General features: G+C 36.5%; 2 protein-coding genes across 2 annotated transcripts in view; one reads left to right on the top strand and one right to left on the bottom strand.

Annotated features, from left to right (window-relative positions):
• Positions 1-31: 31 nt before the first annotated feature.
• On the bottom strand, positions 32-10197 carry lim2.2 (lens intrinsic membrane protein 2.2). The gene is made up of 5 exons (XM_067415241.1): positions 9932-10197; positions 4438-4628; positions 2571-2708; positions 1430-1564; positions 32-160 (listed from the first exon to the last, which is right to left on the bottom strand). The coding sequence occupies exons 2-5, from the start codon at positions 4613-4615 to the stop codon at positions 90-92; spliced, it is 522 nt and encodes a 173-aa protein (XP_067271342.1). The 5' UTR covers positions 4616-4628; positions 9932-10197; the 3' UTR covers positions 32-89.
• Positions 10198-11399: 1202 nt separating this feature from the next.
• Positions 11400-23483, top strand: part of lonp1 (lon peptidase 1, mitochondrial) — an 89493-nt gene continuing 77409 nt past the window's right edge. The window contains exon 1 of the mRNA XM_067415230.1: positions 11400-11439. The gene's annotated coding sequence lies outside the window, so the exon portion shown is untranslated. The remainder of the gene's footprint in view (positions 11440-23483) is intronic.

Here is a 23483-nt window from a genome sequence, read left to right as displayed (position 1 = left end):
TTCAGTGGGCAAAATAAAACATGCACCAGGAAAGAGTCCAAACGCTATTTATTTCCTCCAGGATTGAATCGCTCCATGTTTTGTTCTGATCAGCTGTCAGAGACGCTTGCGGCCGTCACTTCACATGCGCTTCTCTGATAGGCACAGAGCTGCACAACTCCTGAAATACAGAGGATAATGCTGTCACAACTTATAGAATTTTAATCTTCAGTAGCAATTTTTTTTCCATTTGATTCACTGAATCGACTCATTGAACCGACATGTTAGTTCAAACGAACCGATTCACTGAATCAAACGAGTCTCTTCACTGATTCATAATGCTGATTTAATAAATAATTTGCATCATCAGTCTAGCTGAAGTGTCGTTAACGCACCTTTTAATGACTTTTTATGCATTTTGGCCATTCAAATAGCAAAAACAAAATGTTTTATTCAATTAAATTACAAATTGTATTTAAAATGTAAACTTCAGTTGCAAAAGCAGTGTTCAAAATTGATTCCTAGAAGATTCATATAGTTGTTTAATAAATTCAACTCAACTTGATTTGCGAAATAGACTAACTTAACTCCTAGATTTGATTAATTTGATTTACTGAATCTACTAACTGAATCAATCGAATTCAGCAGATCAAATGAGTCAATTCCCTTGATTGACAACCCTGATTTAATTAATCATTTGCATAATCACCTCTGAAAAGTGTCATAAACAGGCCTTTTAACTAATGACATTTCTTTTATGGATTCAGGTCGTTAAAATAGCAGATACAGAGATGATTTATTACAGATTGCATTTAAAATGTAAAACTTCAGTAGCAAAACCGTGTTCAGTTCAACTCATTAAATTGACCGATTCAGTGAATTGATTCCTAAAGAATTAAAATAGTTAAATATATTTGACTCAGTGAATCGACTCATTTGATTTGCAGTAGACTAATTTGATTCCCAGAGTAGATTAATTTGATTAACTGAATAACTGAATCGACTAACTGACTCAATCGAATTAAGTGGAACAAATGAGTATTTTCATAACTGTGATTCAATGATTCATGATTCACTGAATTGACTAACTGAATCATGAATTCAGTGGACCAAATGAGTCTATTCACTGATTCAATTGCTTCATCACTCTAAAGGCCTAAACAAGTTTTATTAACTAATAAATTATTTGTAATAGATTGTAGCCATTCAAATCACAAATATGAGATGTTTATTCAATTTTATTATGAATTGGATTTAAAATGTTTGGTCAGTTCATCTCTATCTGATTCAGTGAATCAATTACTAAAGATTTCAAATAGTTGTTAAATAAATTTGACTCAATGAATCGACTCAAATAAGTCTATTCAGTGAATCAACAGAGTCGATTCATTGAGTCGATTCAAACGACTCTGATTCAATGATTCGTTTGCTTTACTCTGAGACGTTTTACCTGCTGCCAGAGCCAGTATTGTGCCGATCCATCCCAGAATATAGGACCATGAGAACCGCCAGTCGATGTAGCGCTTGCCGAAAAAGTTGACAGTCATCCCGGTGTAGATCGCCAGAGCCAAGACCGCCAAAAATCCTACAGGAAACACAAACACCAATCACGCAGCGAATGAACTGGTCACATTTTTCTGCGCCCATGTTAACAGATTCGATTATTCACATGGCATGCAGAGTTGGCAGTGTCACGATCATTTCAGCGCCGAGTCTATTTTTGGCGCGCTTCTCACACTGAATTAAAGGGTTAGTTCACCCAAAAATGAAATATGTCAATAACTCCTCCCCCTAATGTCGTTCCACACCCGTAAGACCTCCGTTCATCTTCACACACAGTTTAAGATATTTTATATTTAGTCCGAGAGCGTATGCGAGTGTATGCACACTATACTGTCCATGTCCAGAAAGGGAATAAAAACATCATCACAGTAGTCCATATGAGACATCAGTGGGTTAATTAGAGTCTCTTGAAGCATCAGAAATACATTTGGGTCCAAAAATAAAAAAAACTACGACTTTATTCAGCATTGGCTTCTCTTCCGCGTTTGTGTTCAATCCTCAAATAAAGATTTAAACGGTTCTGAATCAGTGAATCGATTCATGATTCGGATCACGAGTCAAACTGCTGAAATCACGAGACATTGGTGATCCGAATCATGAATCGATTCGCTGATTCAGAACCGTTTGAATCTTTATTTGAGGATTGAACACAAACCCGGAAGAGAAGACAATGCTGAATAAAGTCGTAGTTTTTGTTATTTTTGGACCCAAATGTATTTTGGATGCTTCAAGAGGCTCTAATTAACCCACTGATGTCTCATATGGACTACTGTGATGATGTTTTTATTCCCTTTCTGGACATGGACAGTATAGTGTGCATACACTTGCATACGCTCTCAGACTAAATATAAAATATCTTACACTGTGTGTGAAGATGAACCGAGGTCTTACGGGTGTGGAGCGACATTAGGGGGAGGAGTTAATGACAGACATTTCATTTTTGGGTGAACTAACCCTTTAAAACCAATCCGCATAATTTTCAGAAAATTCGTGCAGCCCTGATTATGAGTGCATGTTGTGATCCTCACCGGATAGAAGCAGAGCGATTCCTCCAGTCCGCACTCGTTTGCTCCGCGCTCGTTTGGACGCGGTCACGCCCAGAACCACTCCAGCAAAACAGCCCAGCACCGACAAAAGCATGAAGGCACGTGTGGCGTCCCAGAATGCTGTGGGGCAAATTACACACAGATTCAGAGCATTCTGGGATACTCGAGGCGTCTCATGCTGCGTCCCAATTCGCCTTCTTATACTACGTCCTAACAGTATGAACTCTTTTTGTGAAGAAAAAGTACATACTTTTGAGTGTGTAGCAGAAGAGTACGCAAGCTTCGGGACTACTTCGTCATCTTAAACAGACTCTGTTGCTTAGTTAGGAGCATCCCATAACCGTTTAAACTGCGCTGTCAATCATCACACAGTTCAAATCGTCCACATTACCGTATCGGAGAGAAATGTAGCCGCTCGTTGATCTGCCGTCGTGTGTCTTTAATGCAGACTCTCCTCATGTGTTTGGCCGTTAACTTTTAAAAGCGTCATTATATTTAAACTGCAAACATGTCATTACAAAAGTGCTCAATGCTGCTGCAGGTGAAATATAATGTGGACAACACTGAATAAATATATTTGAGTCAGGTTAAATACTGATATTTGATCGCTCAAACCTTTATCTAAACCTCTCTGCTTAACCGTCGGACTCGCACATCCGCCATGTTTGTAGTTTTTTTTAACACTTTTTATCTGCGTTTGTAGTTCTAGTCCTCGTCCAACTCGCAATGGGTTGTGGGTAATATCAGCCGTTAGAGTGTGTGTCGATCCGCACTTCATATTCTGACCGGAAATAGTAAACCATCCGGGTATCTTTGGCATACTCTCTTCAGCATACTACGATTTGGGACATACTAATTCTATTTTCCAATGCGATTTAGTATGGATAGTGTGCGAATTGGGACGCAGGGTCAGATCTCTGTAAATTACTGTATCAAAAACTACTCACGCATGATGGACTATTTAGTACTTTTGAGAGCTGTCATAGAAACTAAATTAAACTGTTTTTGAAAATAAAGATGGGAAAATTATAGATCAAAAATAAAATAACATGTTCTACAATATCGACCTACACAGATGGATAAACATTACTAAAAAATATGTATTTGTTTTAAAAAAAAACATGAAAAAGTTCCAATAGTAACACAATAGATTATTAAAAAATTATATATATATATATATATATATATATATATATATATATATATATATATATATATATATATATATATATATAATATGTATGTATGTATATATGTGTATGTAGTAAATAAAATAAATTAATAATATAACATTTTAATACCGACCTACTCAGATGATTACAAGATATTTAAACACGTTATATTTCATAGAACATTAAATAAAATTGCTTTCATAAAAAAATACAAATATTTATAAAAAATAATAATAATGTAACATTCTTTCAATATTAACTGTCCCAGATGGATAAAAATGGATTTAAAAAAAACATAATCACATTTTATATTATTAATTATTACAGCTATGTATTTAAATAATTATAATAAGTAAAAATATATATAAAATAATAAAAAATCTTAAGTATTGACCTACTTAGATGGACAGTTATTACATTATATTGCATTTTTTTGTTTATATTTATATTATTTATTCATGTTTATTTGTCATAGAAAATAGATTTAGATAGTTTTGATTTTTTTTAAATAGCATATTAGTCTACCAATATTTACCTACATACTCTTAAAAACATTTAATTATACATAAATATTTTTTATATTTTCAATGAACATGACAAAATGAGAATATATGTATATAAAATTATATTAATACCAATTTTTATAAATGTAATGTAATGAGTTCGACTGTCCTCACCCACGGTGAGCGTGTGGGCGTGGCACTTGCGATTGATGCAGAACCTCCAGAGGCCCTGATTGGCTGCGTTCCCCGAGTAGCGATACTGCATCCAATAGTCCGTTGCTGTGGAGATGATGAGGAGCACAAGGGCCGCCACACCACACAGCGAGGCCCCGCCTACCAGAGTGAGCACCATCAATGAGAGCGTCCTACACACACACACACACACTTCACAGTTAGTGTTCGAGAAACCCTGTGAATACAACGACCCACTACAGTATTAAAGGGATACTTCACCGCTTTTTCATGTTAAAGTGTTATTCCCTTAACTAAAAGTTTTCCATGGTGACACGTCATTGCTGGTCACGTGACACGTGACAGCAACAGTGCTGAATGAATGATGATCTGCTTTTGTCATTTTTCCTTTTTTATTCAGAATATTCACAAATGTGTTAGCGATGGCATGAAATATCTGATATTCCGATTGTCAAATACATGCGAGTGGAAGTATATTGTTGTTTAAACCCCTTTATAACGATGGCGTTAGTTGAGCTGTATGCGCGATGGGTGCCGCCGGGTTAGTTTATGCCGCAGACGCAGTTCAGAGAATCGCATCTGTTGGATTTACAACACGTGAAATCATCCCCTTCTCCCGAAATACTTAAAAGTAAGCGGCTGGTGAACTGGGAATAGAATAGAGTAAACACTGAAGTTACTTACACAGTGTGTATCTGATATGAATAAAACGTGTCGAATTACAATGGAAAGGATTATTATTACCTCTTCAGACATCAGTGTGTATTTTACAAACTCTAATTATATTGTTTTTTAGTACTTGTGAATTTATACAGTATGTTTGAAACCTAAAATAAAGTGTGTGTTGTTGAAAACACTGAAAAGTTGTGATATGACAGCTCTGAGCGCACCTGTCTCTGGCTAAAGTTAGCATTTGGGTTTAGCCGTTGATCATGTGATGCTCTTGATCATACGCAGGGCCAGTCTCTGATTACACCTGTGTGATCGTACGTGCGAAAGGCTTAAAAACAATACATTTTCTGACACAATTTGTTTTAAATGTAGGCTTAAATCTTTTTATATTTCTGAGAAATGCTTGGTTTTCACCGAACACAGTCATATTGTCGAGATATGAAATTTTGTCCATATCGTTCAGCCCTACTTAGTGGGCTAAGCTAAATGCTATCAGATCGTCACCGTGCGTCAGAGAGATCAAGAGCACGCACTGAGATGAGAGAGGTGTGTGTCAACTCGGCTTAGTTAAGGGAATAACAGTTCAACATGAAAAAGAGGTGAAGTATCCCTTTAAATGCCGTTGGTCCTCACGAGAGTCGTCATCAAACCTCTGACGCTGAGGCTTAAAGGGTTAGTTCAGCCAAAAATGTAAATTGTGTCATTAATTCCTCTCACTAATGTGGTTGGCCAGCCGTCAGACCTCCGCTCATCTTCACACACAGATGAAGATATTAGTGTTGAAATCCGATGGCTCAGAAAGGCCTTCATTGACACCAATGTCATTTCCTCTCTCAAGACCCATAAAGGCACTAAAGACGTCGTTACAAAGCCCATCTCACTACAGCGGCTCTACAATCATTTATGAAGCGGCGAGAAGAGTTTTAGTGCACAAAAAAACCCTAAATAACGACTTATATAGTGATGGCCGATTTCAAAACAAAGATTCAAACCTGTTATGAATCAGCGTATTGATTCATGATTCGGATCGCGAGTCAAACTGTTGGAATCACGTGACTCTGGCTATCCGAATCATGAATCGATTCACTGATTCATAACAGGTTTGAATCTTTGTTTTGAAATCGGCCCATCACTATATAAGTCGTTATTTAGGGTTTTTTGTGCACTAAAACTCTTCTCGCCGCTTCATAAATGATTGTAGAGCCGCTGTAGTGAGATGGGCTTTGTAACGACGTCTTTAGTGCCTTTATGGGTCTTGAGAGAGGAAATGACATTGGTGTCAATGAAGGCCTTTCTGAGCCATCAGATTTCAACACTAATATCTTCATCTGTGTGTGAAGATGAGCGAAAGTCTGACGGCTGTCCCACCACATTAGGGTGAGAAATTAATGAACATTTTTGGGTGAACTATCCCTTTAAAGGTGCAGTGTAGTGGTGCAACGACGCGTCGATGTCATCGATTACTTCGACTACAAAAATACGTCGACGTGCGTGAAATGCGTCGACGCGTCACTCTGTTTGTTTACATCTTGCGTAATGGCATAAAGGGAATGGAGAAAGTTGCATTCAATCACAAAAACTGAGACCACTGTTATCAAAAGTATGGGAATACTTTAAACAGAGGACAAATAAAATGGCCCTTTGTTCCCTTCGCAAAACCGATATGGTGTACTACGGCAGCACAACTGCGACGCGCGAGCACCTCAGAGGAAAACATTCGGCGCTCTCCGGTGTTACGGTTTAAATGGTTTCCGTGTGATCTGGTGACTAACTTCCTGGTTCAGGCCGGATATTCTTGTGCTTGCGGCATTCTGAAAAGTTGAGATGAGCTCGATGCGGTGCGGACGCGCCTGGAAAAAACGAGCGCGTCGCTTTCATTATGAGAGCGCTTATCGCGCGCCTACATTGGAAATAAGTAACTTGAGCGCGCAAAAGACGTGATATGTGAACGGCCCCTTAAAAGACGCCGTGAGACAACAGTCACAAACCACCGAGCTACCCCGAATCAGCTCCAGATCTCTGGAAACCATGCTAAACCATAGCAGAACCCTGACTACATGTTATGGTTTGTGACGCTAAAGAACATTTCATGACGTTTCAGACAACTGTAAATGCTGTAAATACCATAGTAAAATAATTTTATTTGCCTCTTTATTATTTTATACTGTAAAAACTTCAACCACATTGATTGAAAATGAATAAAGGTTGAAATATTATATTAGAAGTAGTACTTATATATTTTTTTTGTAAAGTTATCCAAAGGATTCATGAGCTAATTACAAAAAAGAACATTAGATTAATTATTTATTTTAATAAAAATAATCATTAGATTAGTCGACTAATCGAAAAAAATAATAGTTAGATTAGTCGACAGAAAAAATAATCGTTAGTTGCAGCTCTAGTGCAGTGTGTGAAGTTTAGCGGCATCTAGTGGTGAGGTTGTGAATTGCATCCTCAAATGCTCACCCCTCCCTTTCATAACATAGAGAAGCCATGGTGGCCAATGACAGACATGAATGATCATTCAAATCAAACACCCTAGCAACCATATGGTACCAACAACCAATCAGAAAACCTTAGTAACTACATAGCAACTGCCTGCCAACCACTCGGCATTGCAAATTAACATTTTTCTTTCTAATTTCTTTGCTAGAAAAATAATTATTCTCCTGATAACATATACATTATGTAAACAATTTAGGCAAAATACCATTGTTACTATAAGATTTGTAAAGATATATAAAATGTATATAGTTAAATTAATTCTAATTTTAATAATAATAAAATATAGGAAAACATTTATCATTTTAATAATATACAACAATATATTAAATAAAAGTAATAAATTGACATTTACAAAATTAGAAATTACAGGATAAAATACAACATAAATAAGAATAATATATAATAAATGCAAATGAATCTATAATAATACAAATTTAAATTATTGTTGATAATAATAATTATAAAAAATGTAAATTAACATAACGATAATAAATAATAGGAAAATTACATTTATAATTGTAATAATAAATATACAATTTAAACAATATTACAATATAAATTAAAATGATGATAACAACAATAAATGATAAGAGGATAAATTAATGTTACTTTACTTAATATCCTAAGTAATAATGTAAAATAAAATGAAAATGAACGTACAATGAATACAAATACAATTGTAAATTAATAATAATAGAAAAGGTAAATGAATATAATTATAATTATTATTAATATAATGAGAAGAAAATTACATCTATAATTGTATTTTAATAATATACAATATAAACAACAATAATAATATAAGAAAAATAATTAATTAATATACTAATAATAAATGAATCAAAATGTACAATAATAAATCAGGATAATTTGCATTCATATTTTATAAACACATAGCAATTTGTAATTTAGTTTAATTACTAAATTAGTTTATAATACAAATAATATATGCTTGGATTAAGAATAGCATAAATCAATCATAAGAGCAATTAACTTTTTTTGTAATGAATAACGTAGAAATTAAACTAAAACTTAATATAGAATATAATATTTAGAAGATTTGCCTCATTTAAAAAATAACACGATGTTAACAAGTTTTTTCAATAACGCAGCCTATAGAAAAAAATATACAATATAAACAACAACAATAATAATATAAGAAACAATTAATATACTAATAATAAACTAATCAAAATGTAAAATAATAAATCAGGATATTTTGCATTCATATTTTATAAACACATAATTTGTAATTTAGTTTACTTAGTAAATTAGTTTAAAATACAAATTGTATACCATTGGATTAAGAATAGCATAAAAATCAATCATAAGAGTTATTAACTTCTTTTTTTTTAATGAGCAACATAACTTAAAACTTAATATAGAATCAAATATTTAGAAGATTTGCCTCATTTAAAATATAACAAGATGTAAACAAGTATTTTCAATAACGCAGCCTATAGAAAATCAACCTTTTAATTTTGCATCTAATAAATAGCCTGCTTTTAATTAATGTTACCACTTTTGGAGAGATCCGAATAAACTATCTTGAAGTAATACAAAAGGTCGCTATATTACACTCTAAAAAATCTGGGTAAAAACTAAAAAAAACAATATTGGGTCAAATATGGACTAACCCAGCAATTGGGTTGTTTTAACCCAGCGATTGGGTTGTCTTAAGCAAATATTTAACCCAACCGCAGGGTTAAAACAACTCAACATTGGGTTAAAACAACCAGCAATTGAAAAAATTAAATTGGGTTGTTTTAATGGGTCCATTGATTCACTGGGTTCAAACAACCTAATTTCTGGGTTAGTCCATTTTTAACCCCGCATAATTTAGTGTGTTAAACCTTTTCTAAACAGAAAGTTATACACAGTTGAGGTTAATAATAGCGAACAATAGCGGATCGCCGGCATCAGCATTTGGCTCCAATCGAGCCGATCAATCGGGATTAATCTCTTTATCAAAGCGAATAGTGTGCGCAGCACAAACTGGATCAGCACATTACAAACTCGAGCCTGCCAACACACACACACACACACACACACACCACTCATTCAGAGGACAAATAACAGAGCCATTCAGGACCAATCTCACCAAATGTGCCATAAAATGCATTGCAAAACAGAACAAACCAAGCTTTTGTTAGCATCAATTCGACGATTTAAAGACAACAATAATCATTTCAAGACGAGCAAACGCATTCAGACTTATAAAAAAAAGACACGGATTATAAAACATCGAATAAAGCACATATAAATGTGTTTCAAATCAGTTAATAACTTAAAACTGTACCTCTCTGACGGTTACAGTCTCCCGCGAAAATTGCGGTCCGTCCGCGTGCCTCGGGGGGTTTTAAACCCGCCACGCGCGGCCGTTATTGTTCCCGCCACAATGGAGCGAATCATCCAGTCAGACATGTGAGATGTGAGGTAATCCGTGTCTCCTTTTGTTTACTCATTCCTCCTTTTGTTTACTCATTCCTCCTCTCCTCACAATCTCGCCAGTCTTCTGCGTCACCGCGTGGGACGTTTCATGACGCGCGTCGACGCCCGCGCGCTCTCCCCTCAGAGGTCAAATCGATCCAGAACTTATGGCAAGCCGTTTTGACTTTTATTCATTCGCAGGATATGTATTCTTGATATCAACAATTCAATTTTCACTAGTTAGAATGTTAATTCTTGATATCAGGAATTAGATTTCCACTAGTAACAATGGCAATTTTTGATATCAGAAATTACATTTCCACTAGTAACAACGTTAATTCTTGATATCAACAATTTATTTTTCACTAGTTAAAATGCTAATTTTTGATATCAACAATTTAATTTCCACTAGTAACAATGTTAATTCTTGATATCAGTAATTGTATTTTCACTAGTGAAATGTCACCATAGGCGGCCATTCAAATTCAATTGTTGATATCAAGAATTGATTTCTTACTAGTTGAAATTCAAATTTCAGATATCAGAAATACAATTCTTACTAGTAAAAATTTGAATTTCTGATATCAATAATTACATTGCTACTAGTGCAAGTATTTATTCTTGATATCAGCAATTGAATTTCTACTAGTAACAATGTTTATTTTTGATATCAATAATTCGATTGTCACTAGTAACCATTTTAATTTCTGATATCATGAATGTGATTGTTACTAGTAAGAAAGCCATTATAGATATCTGAAATTATATTGATATCACAAATACATTTTCAGATATCAAAAATTAACATTTTTACTAGTGACAATTCAATTGTTGATATCAGGAATAGACATTTCAACTAGTGACAATTCAATTGCTGATATCAAGAATAAATACTTGCACTAGTAGCAATGTAATTATTGATATCAGAAATTCAAATTTTTACTAGTAAGAATTGTATTTCTGATATCTGAAATTTGAATTTCAACTAGTAAGAAATCAATTCTTGATATCAACAATTGAATTTGAATGGCCGCCTATGGTAACATTTCACTAGTGAAAATACAATTACTGATATCAAGAATTAACGTTGTTACTAGTGGAAATTAAATTGTTGATATCAAAAATTGGCATTTTAACTAGTGAAAAATAAATTGTTGATATCAAGAATGAACATTTTTACTAGTGGAAATGTCATTTCTGATATCAAAAATTGCCATTGTTACTAGTGGAAATCTAATTCCTGATATCAAGAATTAACTTTGTTGATATCAAGAATACATATCCTGCGAATGAATAAAAGTCAAAACGGCTTGCCATAGAACTCGAGGATTTGGCTTTGAGGTTTGAAGAAACTTCTCACGACGAGTCTACACACAGGTAAACACTTAAATAAACATGTAATAAACGAGCAAACCATAGTGGTATGAGGACAAAACGTTCATTGAGATCCATACTTCACCCGAAAGCTGAATAAATAAGCTTCCCATTGATTTATGGTTTGTTGGGATAGGACAATGTTTGGCCAAGATATAGCTATTTTAACATCTGGAATCTAAGGGTGAAAAACAAAAATTATATTGAAGAAAAAATCGGTTTTAAAGTTGTGCTAATTAAGTCCTTAGCAACCAATTTTTTTCACAGTCTATGTTTAACTACGCTTACTACTGTAGTAATGTATATTACTACTACTGTTTTTTTTATAGTTACGGTATTTACAAAATATCTTCATAGAACATGATCTTTACTTAATATCCTAAGGATTTTTGGTATAAAATAAAAATTGATACTTTTTTTCCCATGCAATGTATTGTTGTCTATTGCCACCACAGTTATACCTCCGATGGACGACTTGTTGCGTCACACGTGGGTATTTTTTTGGAAACCAAACAAGAATGTTATCCATTTACGTAAAGAAAACTTTCCTGGCTAAAAAAATTGAGACTATATTGGTGCGTGGACACCAAAAGCAAAGTGAATATTCGCATTGTGTTACTCGGTCTAGATGACTTCTTTTTTTGTCACCTGCGCGAATAAAAACATCTCACGATGAGGCCTTGAGATGCCTTTTTTTCCGTCATCAAACATGTTAGGGATAACAATGGCTCTGTACCTGTTGTGGAAAATCCCTAACAGGTCAGCGAGCCATAGCCACGCACACAACTCGGTGAATTTCACGGTCTAATCTACAGTAAACTGCAGCTGGATGGCAGGTGCCCAGTTTGAAAACCTGTCAAACCGGACATGTCTTATATTGACATAAACATGTCAATATAAGCTATTTATCAGATTCATCAGACTAGACCACCTTCTTCCCATAGTGCATCCTGGGGCCATGTGTTCCTCAGGTAAGTCACGCACACACACACCCGGCCATCCACGTGATGTAAAAGAACACGTGATTCCTCAGACCAGGCCACCTTCTTCCATTGCTCCGTGGTCCAGTTCTGATGCTCACATGCCACTGTATATATATATATATATATATATATATATATATATATATATATATATATATATATATATATATATATATATATATATATATATATATATATACACTCTAAACAAAAATGGTGCTATATAGCACTAAAAATGGTTCTTTGGCTCGTAATCATAGGGGAACCTTTTTCAGTGCTATATAGCACCTATCTTTAAAGGTGCTATATAGCACCTTTGTCAAATGGTGCTATATAGAACCATTAGGGGTGCCATATAGCACCAGGAGTGGTTCTTTGGTTCATAATCAGAAGAACCTTTTTCGGTGCTATATAGCACCTATTCATCAAGTAGCTTTCTAGCACATTTGTCAAATTAGAGGTGCCATATATTGTTTTTTTTATATATATAGTTTTTTTAAGATAGTAGGGTCCATTATCATGTCAGATACGCTTCTGATGTCAATAAGCTTCTTAATTACAACTTTTACTTAAAAGGTAAATGATAATTCTTACCAAATTGTGGTTTTAAAGATTTAAAATACTGTATTAAATGCTTTCTGAGAAACAAAGTAAATTACACTTTTAAAACCATTTAATTGATTAATCTTAGTAGCAAATAAAATCAGTGCTGACAAGTCAGGGACTATACATAAACATTACAATATACCTACACACATAAAAAATGCAACACACTTGAAATATGTACATTTTTGAAAAAGAGACCTGTTTTGTTTTTTACAAACATTTTTTATTTGGAAAATTTTGAGAGTTTGTAACAGATTAATGAGTGAGTGGAATTGCTCAAAAACAAACACATGCAAACTGAAAAAAATAAATACAAAACTGGAACACTGGAAGAAAGCGAGAGAGAATATAGAACCCTAAGGCCGGAGACACACTGCAAGCATGGCGTTTCTGCTGCATGTCAGCCGCGGGGCGGCTGCCTGGCGTTTTCTCTGTCTTTGCACACTAGAAGCGTGTCTGACGCGGCACTGCTGCTGCTGGGAAGCCCTATTCTTCAGGTTAAATATAAATATATTGCCTATTGATACAGCAAAGACAACGTCAGAAGTAGCCTATTGACCATACATATGGTATTGACGGCAAAATAGGCTACAGAATATTTCGTTCTGTATTGACAGGTTTAATATTTCAAAATCGATAATTATGTTGTTTTTTATTATTACAAGTAGGCCTATATCTGCATTTATGTTAACCTAAAGACTTTCAAACATGAAAATGTCATTTATTAATATGTATTCGTGTCAAAATGGCATATAAACATCTTTTCCTATGCTATTTTGCCTAGAAACGCTTCCAACACGCTCGCATGTCGCGTGAAAAATAGGCGTCTTTTCTATTTGAAGCATGCACGCGTTTTCCGCGCGGCTCGGACCGCGCGTGAGCCGCGCGGCTGACGCAGGCAGTATGCAAGCGCTAACCGGTTAACACGGGAGCCGAAATAAAAACGGACACGCCACGCAGCCGAGACGCTCACGGCACGCTTGCAGTGTGTCCCCGGCCTAAAGTCTACTCAAAGACAGTAGTTGTACACCCTTCTACAGGTATTATAGACCTCTTATGATTACTTTTCACCATTTGAATTCATTCTACATACAGATGTATGATACATACACTCATGCATTCATATTAACTAATTTCTAATAGCTTATTATATACAATAAAACTGCTTATACAACCATTTGCAATCAGAGTTAAAGGGTTAGTTCACCGAAAAATGAAAATTCTGTCATTAATTACTTACCCTAATGTTGTTCGTTTCCCAGTCTTCACCTGTCCAATTTTGGTGAGCTTGTGCAAATTGTACCCTCTTTTTCCTATTTGTAGTGGAAATGGGTGGTACCCGGTGGGGTCTTCTGCTGTTGTAGCCCATCCGCCTCAAGGTTGTGCGTGTTGTGGCTTCACAAATGCTTTGCGGCATACCTTATTTGTAACAAGTGGCTTTTTCAGTCAAAGTTGCTCTTCTATCAGCTTGAATCAATTTTTGGGTGAACTAACCCTTTAAGCTTTCAAGCCATTTGCAAGTCCTTCAGGATTTTAAAAACAATACATAAACTGGAACTAAAACTGGAAAAAAGAGAGAATATATCACTTAAATCTTGTCACAGATTGAACTGTACACATCTTTTATGGTGACAGGAAGTCCGGCTCCATCCTTTTATTTTAAAACGACAGTCAAAAAAGGTCAGTGTATTTTTGATTCCTGTAGAATACTGGACTCCAAACACAACACACAAGAGTAGGCCCCAGTGCCATTGAGATCTCCTCACTCTCCTCAGTGATTACCTGGCCATCCAAAGTGAGTAAAATGTGGTCATACTGCAGGGGATGACCCTCCCTGCAGCCTTTAAGCACCATTTTAGGTGCTAGGATGTCAGAAGGGCTGGTCTGAGCATGGCCCTGGAGGAGAGGAAATAATAGCATTAACCATCTTCTCATATTTATTTCTATATTGAATGTAATTGTCTCTTCAATTTAACAAGATAGTTTGAAGAGACCAACAAACAAAAAAACTAATGTTTGAATTAAAATAATTTGCATAATAAAATGCGAGTGTAAGTAATAAGGGTAGTGCTTTGATTAGATTGTGCTTTACACACTAGTAAACTGTTCAAGGCTCACCTCAACTTCAAACAGCAACCTCGGGTCATCCTTCAACAGTGCAGGCAAGAGCAAAATAGCTGGTTCCAACTGTAGGCCTTTAAACAAAATAACATCATTAGATTAACATAACATGGATGCTTTTAGCCAATACTTTTTTTGTTTGTTTTAACCTTCATTACTGTTTAATGCCCAAGGTATATTTTGTTTTTTATATGTACGCTTAGGCGAACGCACAGCCATTCAAAGTATACTTAATTTGACTAGTACAAATACACAGGCATTCATCACATGCACATTGGGACAAGTTGCAATACCCCTCTTTGCCTGCAGGGAACAAAGGAGGACAGACATGGGAGGTAAGTGAAACAAGTCTTTTTTGCAACGATAGGAGAACAAATCGGGAATGCAACACAAGCATGGATGAATGTCAGGTGACACAGTGTTCTCTGTGCAGGTGGTGTGCGATGTAGATGACTGGTTAGTAGGAGAACCAAGCAGACAACACAAGAAAAAGAAGACAGATGACAGGTCAGGAACAAAAGGTAGGTTTCTCAGGTGAGTATAAAAGTATATAACATAATTTTGCACTCTAGTGCAAAACCAGGCCTGGTCTGTGATGCTTCTCTTTGTCGAAACCAGAGAATATGGTGGAGTGGAGAGAGCGCAAGTAGGGTATGCTAATGAGTGATAACGATGGTGATAATGAGGAGTGAGTGTAGATGTGGAACAAGAGGAATGCTGGGGTTGTTTGAGGGCGTCTGCGTCCTGGACTCATTATGGTTCATCAGAGCAGGTTGTCTCAAGGATGGTACAGGAAGACCGGTTGATTTGGAGACCAGGGCGCAGTTGGCAGTTCAGGTGGTTCAGGAAGCCATGGCGGTGCAGGTGGTTCAGGAAGCCATGGCAGTGCAGGGGGTTCTGGAAGATCATGGCGGTGCGATGCAGGTGGTTCAGGAAGCCATGGCAGTGCAGGGGGTTCTGGAAGATCATGGCGGTGCGATGCAGGTGGTTCAGGAAGCCATGGCAGTGCAGGCAGTTCAGGAAGCCATGGCAGTGCAGGCAGTTCTGGAAGCCATGGCAGTGCAGGCGGTTCTGGAAGATCATGGCAGTGCAGGTGGTTCAGGAAGATCATGGCGGTGCAGGTGGTTCTGGAAGCCATGGCAGTGCAGGCGGTTCTGGAAGCCATGGCGGTGCAGGTAGTTCAGGAAGCCATGGCAGTGCAGGGGGTTCTGGAAGATCATGGCGGGGCAGGCGGTTCAGGAAGTCATGACGGTGAAGGCGGTTCTGGAAGCCATGAAGGTGCAGGCAGTTCGGGATGTCAAGGCAGTGCAGGGGTTGGAGCCGATGTGTGTGTGGCCAAGACACATATGCTAGCTTTATATAGGCACAGAAATGTCCTCTGGGATGAGAGTAAACTCACTAACTAGAGTGGACTCATGGACTAGAGCCACCTCTGGGCTCTTGACGAGGAAGGGACTCGCCTCTGGACAAGAAAGGTAGTTGCTACTGGATCCTAGAAAAGGAAGTGAATTGAAATCATTGGCCATTTTAGGACACAAGTTCAGACGAGAAGTAATTTTAGGAAGGGAGTTCTGACAAGGCACCCATCTTAGGATGAGACTCTGGGGCTGGCTGTAAAGCATAATGGGGAACGACGCTCTCCAGTGAATTTCCAGCTCATGTTTTCTTTTTGTGGTTTGGTCTTCTGTCATGCACAAGGAAGAGGACAGACAAGGGGGATAAGTGAAACAAAAAGTCTTTATTGTAAAGATAGGATAACAAAGTGGGAATGCAACAATGATGCTGGTTTACTGAAGACTTAGCTGGTGGTGATACGTGGTTCTCTGTGCAGGTGGTGTGCGTTGTAGATGACTAGTGATAAGAAGATCCAAGTAGACAACGCAGGAAAAAGAAGACAGATGACAGATCAGGAACAACAGGTAGGTTTATCAGGTGAGTATAATAGGTAAGCACTCCAGTGCAAAACCAGGTAGTCTGTTGTGTGTCCTTTTTGAAGAAACCAGACCAAGTGGTAAAGTGAAGAGAGCTGAAGTTTGGTGCGCTAATGAGTGATAATGATGGTGATAGCTTGCAAGTGCAACCACTGAACCCAGCGAAGAATGAGGGATAGTGAATTTAGGCCTAGTCCACACGCTCACTGGCATTTTTATAAACGGAGTGTAACGCCACACCAGCGGAGGGGGTCCTTGCCTGAGTATTGACTGTGTACCGCTCCCTTTGCATCTACTTGCACTTCCCTTTTGAACTGGCCTGACAAGCCAGACCCACATCAAGATGTTGACTCAGACTCACCGTTGACAGGGCTCAATCCAAGGGGCGTGATAAACGGTTGTCTTTCAAATTCCCTCTGCACGCAATAGGATAGTGCTACAACCAACCAGAGCAACGTGAAGTGGAACTAGTTGATAGATTAAACATTTGCCGTATCTGGTCGGTAAAACTCTGAACACATCTTCCCTTTCTAAAGGATGATTTCAGTGCCGTTCTTTTCTCAAAGAAAAGCTTAACTCCAAATCTTCCAGAGTCGCGGCCAAAGCCGATTTGAAAGACCGCCGTTCGCCAGCTTCTTTGTTTACAAGTTGCATGCGGAACCTACACAAGACCGCAAATCTGCTGGAGTGCCGTCATTATGTTAAGCCCGCCCACCAACTTTAAACACAATGTGATTGGCCTGACCAGAGTTTATTTTTTCCAGTTCACAATTTTATGAGTTAATAGACCACACTCGCTGCAAATTAGATTTGCTGCTGCAAGGGTGCGTCTACTTCAAGGCTACTGTTAAACAGCATTTAGGAAGAAACTGTGTGTTTGCACATTGCGATTGCCAGTTCATCTGGTATTGCCAGTCTATCTGCCTTAACTGTCTGTACCCATTTAAAATGATAGGCAACCACTGCATTTTAATCCCAATCCCAACAAAGATGTTAAAATTAGGTTGTATAATTTTTCTCTTTTGAAGCAAAAACAGAATGTTCAGACTTTAGCTTTGAGAAATGATGCTACATAAAACTTCATAACAGGTCCAGAAAAGAAACTGCATGTTAATTTTCAAGTCAATCCGGGGTGCGTTTCCCCATCGTTAGCCAACTATGGTCGCAAGTTCCGTTGTTACCGACATCGTTCATTGGAACGATGGTGTCGGAAAACACCAAATCGTTGAACTTTCGCAAACTGCATCGTAAACTTGTGTTGTTGGAACGACAGCTCTAGACCTTTGGTTAGAAGCATAGTTTCTTGTTTGCATGACGTGGACTTAAAAGGATACTTTACCGCTTTTTTCACATTAAACTATGTTATTCCCTTAACTAAGACGAGTTGACGCATACCTCTCTCGTCGGAGTGCGTGCACTTAATCTCTCTGACTCGCGCTGACGATCTGATAGCATTTAGCTTAGCCCACTAAGCCCAGTTCATTCACTATGGTACCAAACAGAGATCAAGTTAGAAGCCACCAAACACCTCCACGGTTTCCCTATTTAAATACAGTTACACGAATAGCTGAACGATCAAGTATGGTGACACAAAATAAAATGTGGTGCTTTTCTAAGCCGATTAAAAAGGAGAACTATAATGTATGGCGGAATAGCAATAAGTACTCAGCGCAGTAAAAAGTCCCAGGTCAAACATCCTACCTTTCATCTCCCCCTCCCCCCATTGCCAGAAATGAGAGGGAGAGGAGGTGATGTGAGGGACAATGTTTCAGCCGGGACTTTTTTCGAATACATACAAATGTCCTTTATGTATTATGTATATGTATAAGGCCATATTAAATTACCTTTTTTGAAGAGTATGCATGTGCGGACGCGCTCTAGTACGTAAGAAAGAGCCTTTGATTGAATCAGGAAATGAAGCAAAATAACTGAGAAAAATAAGAATTAGGCCTCAGGTGCCATGTCCATAATGTATAGCAAAAGATCTAGCATGAATTCTATCTCAAAATAATTAATTAAAAGCAGTTATTACTCCACCACCTGCGTTACTTCGTTTTACGGGAAATGCACTCCAGACCAACAGAACTGTAGGTAGAGCCAATTTCTTGTTTTGTTGAATTATAGCACCACCCTAATTACCTTTTTTTTTAGCCTGCCATCTTCACAGTCGTCAATCTTTCGCCTGAACTTGTCCTTAAGGGGACTCTGTGAAACTTGAAGGTCTCTGTGCCATTACAGAGAGCGGTGTAAGAATTTGTTGGCTAAAGTAAAAAAAGACATATTAAAAAATAGTCATACATAAGGAGGCAATCAACACACTACTGTACTTACCATTTTCACCAGTCTGAAACGAGTCTCCTCTGTGCTATGGTTGGACAAAAAAAATTTCCACACCATCCTTTCTTTGAGGAGCTCTATGTTTGGTTGAAGCTTCTCTAGATGTCCCCTAATACTTTGTTCATCTTCTCCTGCATCAACCTATAGGGGTATTGAAATTGGTACAAATGTGGGTACAAATACAAAACACACTTACACAGGAATCTATATAGATTAATAAAATTTGTCTTAGATGAACAGACACCAAAGTTCTGCTGCTACACCAAATGTGAATTGAGAAAGTTTGTTTGACAGCCACCATTTAAATGTTTATACTTTAAAAAAAACTAATTTGAGTAGAAATATGTAATTTGTTTAGCAAATATTTTAACTTTATTATTATTAAAAAAAATCCTTGTGTAATTTAAGAGTTTGTACAAATCTGTTCAATTTTACCTTCAATATTATAGTAGGCTTCAACTGACTCCTATAGTTTACAGCATCAGTTAAGAGATGTGTATCCTATTCCTTGAGAAAATTTGCCATGCATGTGGCATACCTGTTATGTAGCCAAAAATAATCGATATTGAACCAAGCTGTTCTTGTGACAATTTATTTAATTTAACTCTTAATTTTTTTTAAATGACATAAACTAAATAGTTTTTCAGTTATCACAACTGTTATAACAGAAACACTGGCACTGGTTATTCAATAAACAGATATTACTGTTAACATTACTAAACTCTGCTCAAAAGAAATGTAATTACAAATTGATCCATATCGTGATGTGTATCGTATTGTGACATTGATGATGCACAGCCTTAACTGAAAATGATCTTCAAACCAATTCATTAACAGTTACATGATGCAAATATTCATGACATGAAATTGGCCAATGTTAATAATTAAGCTAATGATAAATAGCCTAAATAAATAGAGCTGGAACGTTAAAGAATTTGTTGTTTGCTTCTATTCCAGTTACATTTGCATAGAAGTCTTTGACGTAACCTTACACTATGTAATGTTACACCTCTTGCATGTAAGATTAAATACATTATTTGAGCTTTAAACGGTTAACATAAATATGCTTACATTATAATTTTAACTTAATAGTTAAGAAGTTGTGCATATGTTATTTTTATTTCATATTCACTAACGTTACTAGACACAGTATCCATGGGAACGGTGCAGCTAACGTTATATAAAGCCCACCTCTAGGACCGTGGCTGTCATCTCTATCAGCGATTCAAAAAAAAAAAAAAAAAGATTAAATAGTTGGTCACGAAACGAACGACCACGTTATCCTTAATTATTACTTAACGTTACACTTCAGTGTTAGTTAAGCAACAAATATCCCTAACCGTATCTCCTTAACGTTAACTTAAACCCCCCTCTGTCTCTCGAGCTTTGTCGGTTGACGTTACACCAAAGGCGTTTCAGTGTATTTGGTTGAAATAACTTAACGTTAACGTTACTAAAACGTTACTGCTGCAACTCTGGCTCGAGTGTAAGAAATTATTATCCTTTTTCTTTTTGAGCGTCACTAGGATGTTATTCGCTTTGTTTATTGCGAAAAAAAATCCTTAACTAAGTTAAATTAGTCAACACAGTTGGTCAGGCTCCACACAGTCGGCTAACATTACTCAAAACACGGTACAACATTTTAAAATACCAACAAAATGTCCCCCTAACAAGGAACTCAACTTTAATAGCATATTTATGTGACAGTTGGAGGTATGACACTCACCTGGGCAAGATTCTTTCTCCTCAGTCTCTCTTCATAACGACGACGCCGGCTCCAAAGGTCCAACGAGCAACGACACAATGACCCAGTTTCTCGAGTAGGACCGCTCGCGCACAAACAGCGTACATCTGATTGGCGCGTTTATATCTTATATATATATAATATACGGACATCATAATATGTTATTAAAGCTAGACTACACAAATGAACAAAACATAAAATTAAAATAAAGTCAATTAAGTATAAAATATTATACTTAAATAAAATATAATTAAGATAACTTTGTTTTGGCGCTGTAAATAACATTTTATAGTGGTGTGATAAAGTGAAATCAGTTTTTCAGCGGAGAATTTTTTTTTCCAAGAGGTTTTTTTATAATTTTTATTTATAATGTATTGGCTATTAATAAGCGATGTATGGGTGATGATTTGAAAAGGTTTAAGTGTGGATTTGATTTGGTAGCTGCCTACTGTTATAATTTGTGTGTATTGAATATCTATTGTGTTTTAATTTTAAAAAGTTGGGCAGGCCCCATATTCATTAGCTTAATTTTTAATACCAATGGCAAAAAGCTGTTTTGAATCACTTTGTGATTCAAAGTGTTTGAGGGCTCAAATATATTTGATTTGGGGGCCTTTATGGGCCAAAAATGTTGAGAACCATGTTAACTTCATGTGAATATTATTATTTTATTTAATGTTGTTTTGTAATCAATTCCCCAACTAAATTAAGAAACTAAAAGAGAGACAGAACCTAGAGGGGCTTTTTTTTATTTATTTTTTTTTTTTTTTTTATGACAGTGGTGCTATATAGCACCTTAACCACCCCAAAGAACCACTGAAGAACCGCTGAAGAACCACACAGGGGCTTTACAGGTTCTTTATATGGTATTGGTGCTATATAGCACCTTATCCACCCTAAAGAACCGCTGAAGAACCACTGAAGAACCTTTTTTTTTTAGAGTGTATATATAAGGGGTGTAACGATTCATTTTAACAACGATTCGATTCGTATCACGATTTGAGGTTGTTGATACGATTCAAGGGGACTATATTGGTTCATTTAGAACAATACGATCCGAAACGATTCAGAGATTTAAAATCGATTCAGTAACTTTTTAGCCAACAATTTAAATCAGTGTTACTGAAATAAATACATGCTGGTGAAGTTTCCTAGATTCCTGTTGTTTCTTTTAAGGGAACCAGGTATCAATGGATCTAAACAAACAAGTAATGGCAAATGTGTTCACATTTTATTTGAACAAAGTACAACCAACAGTTTAGGTTGAATTAACAGGAAGTTAACCATTTCTGCTCTCATTTTCAATAAAAGTACAGTGTGTAACCAACATACTACTGCTACTTCTGCTTGTTTTTCCAGCATAAAAATATTACAGTATTAATATCAAAAAGTAAAGTGCATCTAACATCTCTTCAGGTTGAATGAGCAGTGGCTGAACCTGCTACTAAGTGTTTCCACACACTGGACCGCAATGGCGGCTTGATAGTTTCTCGCTCGTTGGCTTCTGCTCTGTCCTCCGCTGTCATGACAAATCCTGTCCGTGCTATGTTTTGTTTTCTTTGCGCGGCTGACGTCACATATAGGCTGACTGAGTAACGTTTAACGCCTTTATCATTAAAAGTGCTAAGAAAAAACATCCATATAAAGTCTGACGTGCTTAAATCAAATGCATTATTTCCTATCATCGATACAATCGATTGATTACCTTTTAAAACGATATTAGATCGTTATATGTCGTCCGGAAGGCCAACTTGCCGAGCACAGATCGATGTAGTTGGATCATAGGAATATAAATCGATACATAGATATAGTAGATGAACCGTTACACCCCTTATTTATATACAGTCTTGTTCAAAATAATAGCAGTACAATGTGACTAACCAGAATAATCAAGGTTTTTAGTATATTTTTTATTGCTACGTGGCAAACAAGTTACCAGTAGGTTCAGTAGATTCTCAGAAAACAAATGAGACCCAGCATTCATGATATGCACGCTCTTAAGGCTGTGCAATTGGGCAATTAGTTGAATTAGTTGAAAGGGGTGTGTTCAAAAAAATAGCAGTGTCTACCTTTGACTGTACAAACTCAAAACTATTTTGTACAAACATTTTTTTTCTTTCTGGGATTTAGCAATCCTGTGAATCACTAAACTAATATTTAGTTGTATGACCACAGTTTTTTAAAACTGCTTGACATCCGTGTGGCATGGAGTCAACCAACTTGTGGCACCTCTCAGCTGTTATTCCACTCCATGATTCTTTAACAACATTCCACAATTCATTCACATTTCTTGGTTTTGCTTCAGAAACAGCATTTTTGATATCA

The sequence above is a fragment of the Pseudorasbora parva genome, chromosome 14 (genome assembly GCF_024679245.1).
Source record: "Pseudorasbora parva isolate DD20220531a chromosome 14, ASM2467924v1, whole genome shotgun sequence".
Taxonomy (NCBI): domain Eukaryota; kingdom Metazoa; phylum Chordata; class Actinopteri; order Cypriniformes; family Gobionidae; genus Pseudorasbora; species Pseudorasbora parva.
The sequence above is the reverse complement of the archived record's forward strand: the minus strand, read 5'-3'. Positions and strand labels throughout refer to the sequence as shown.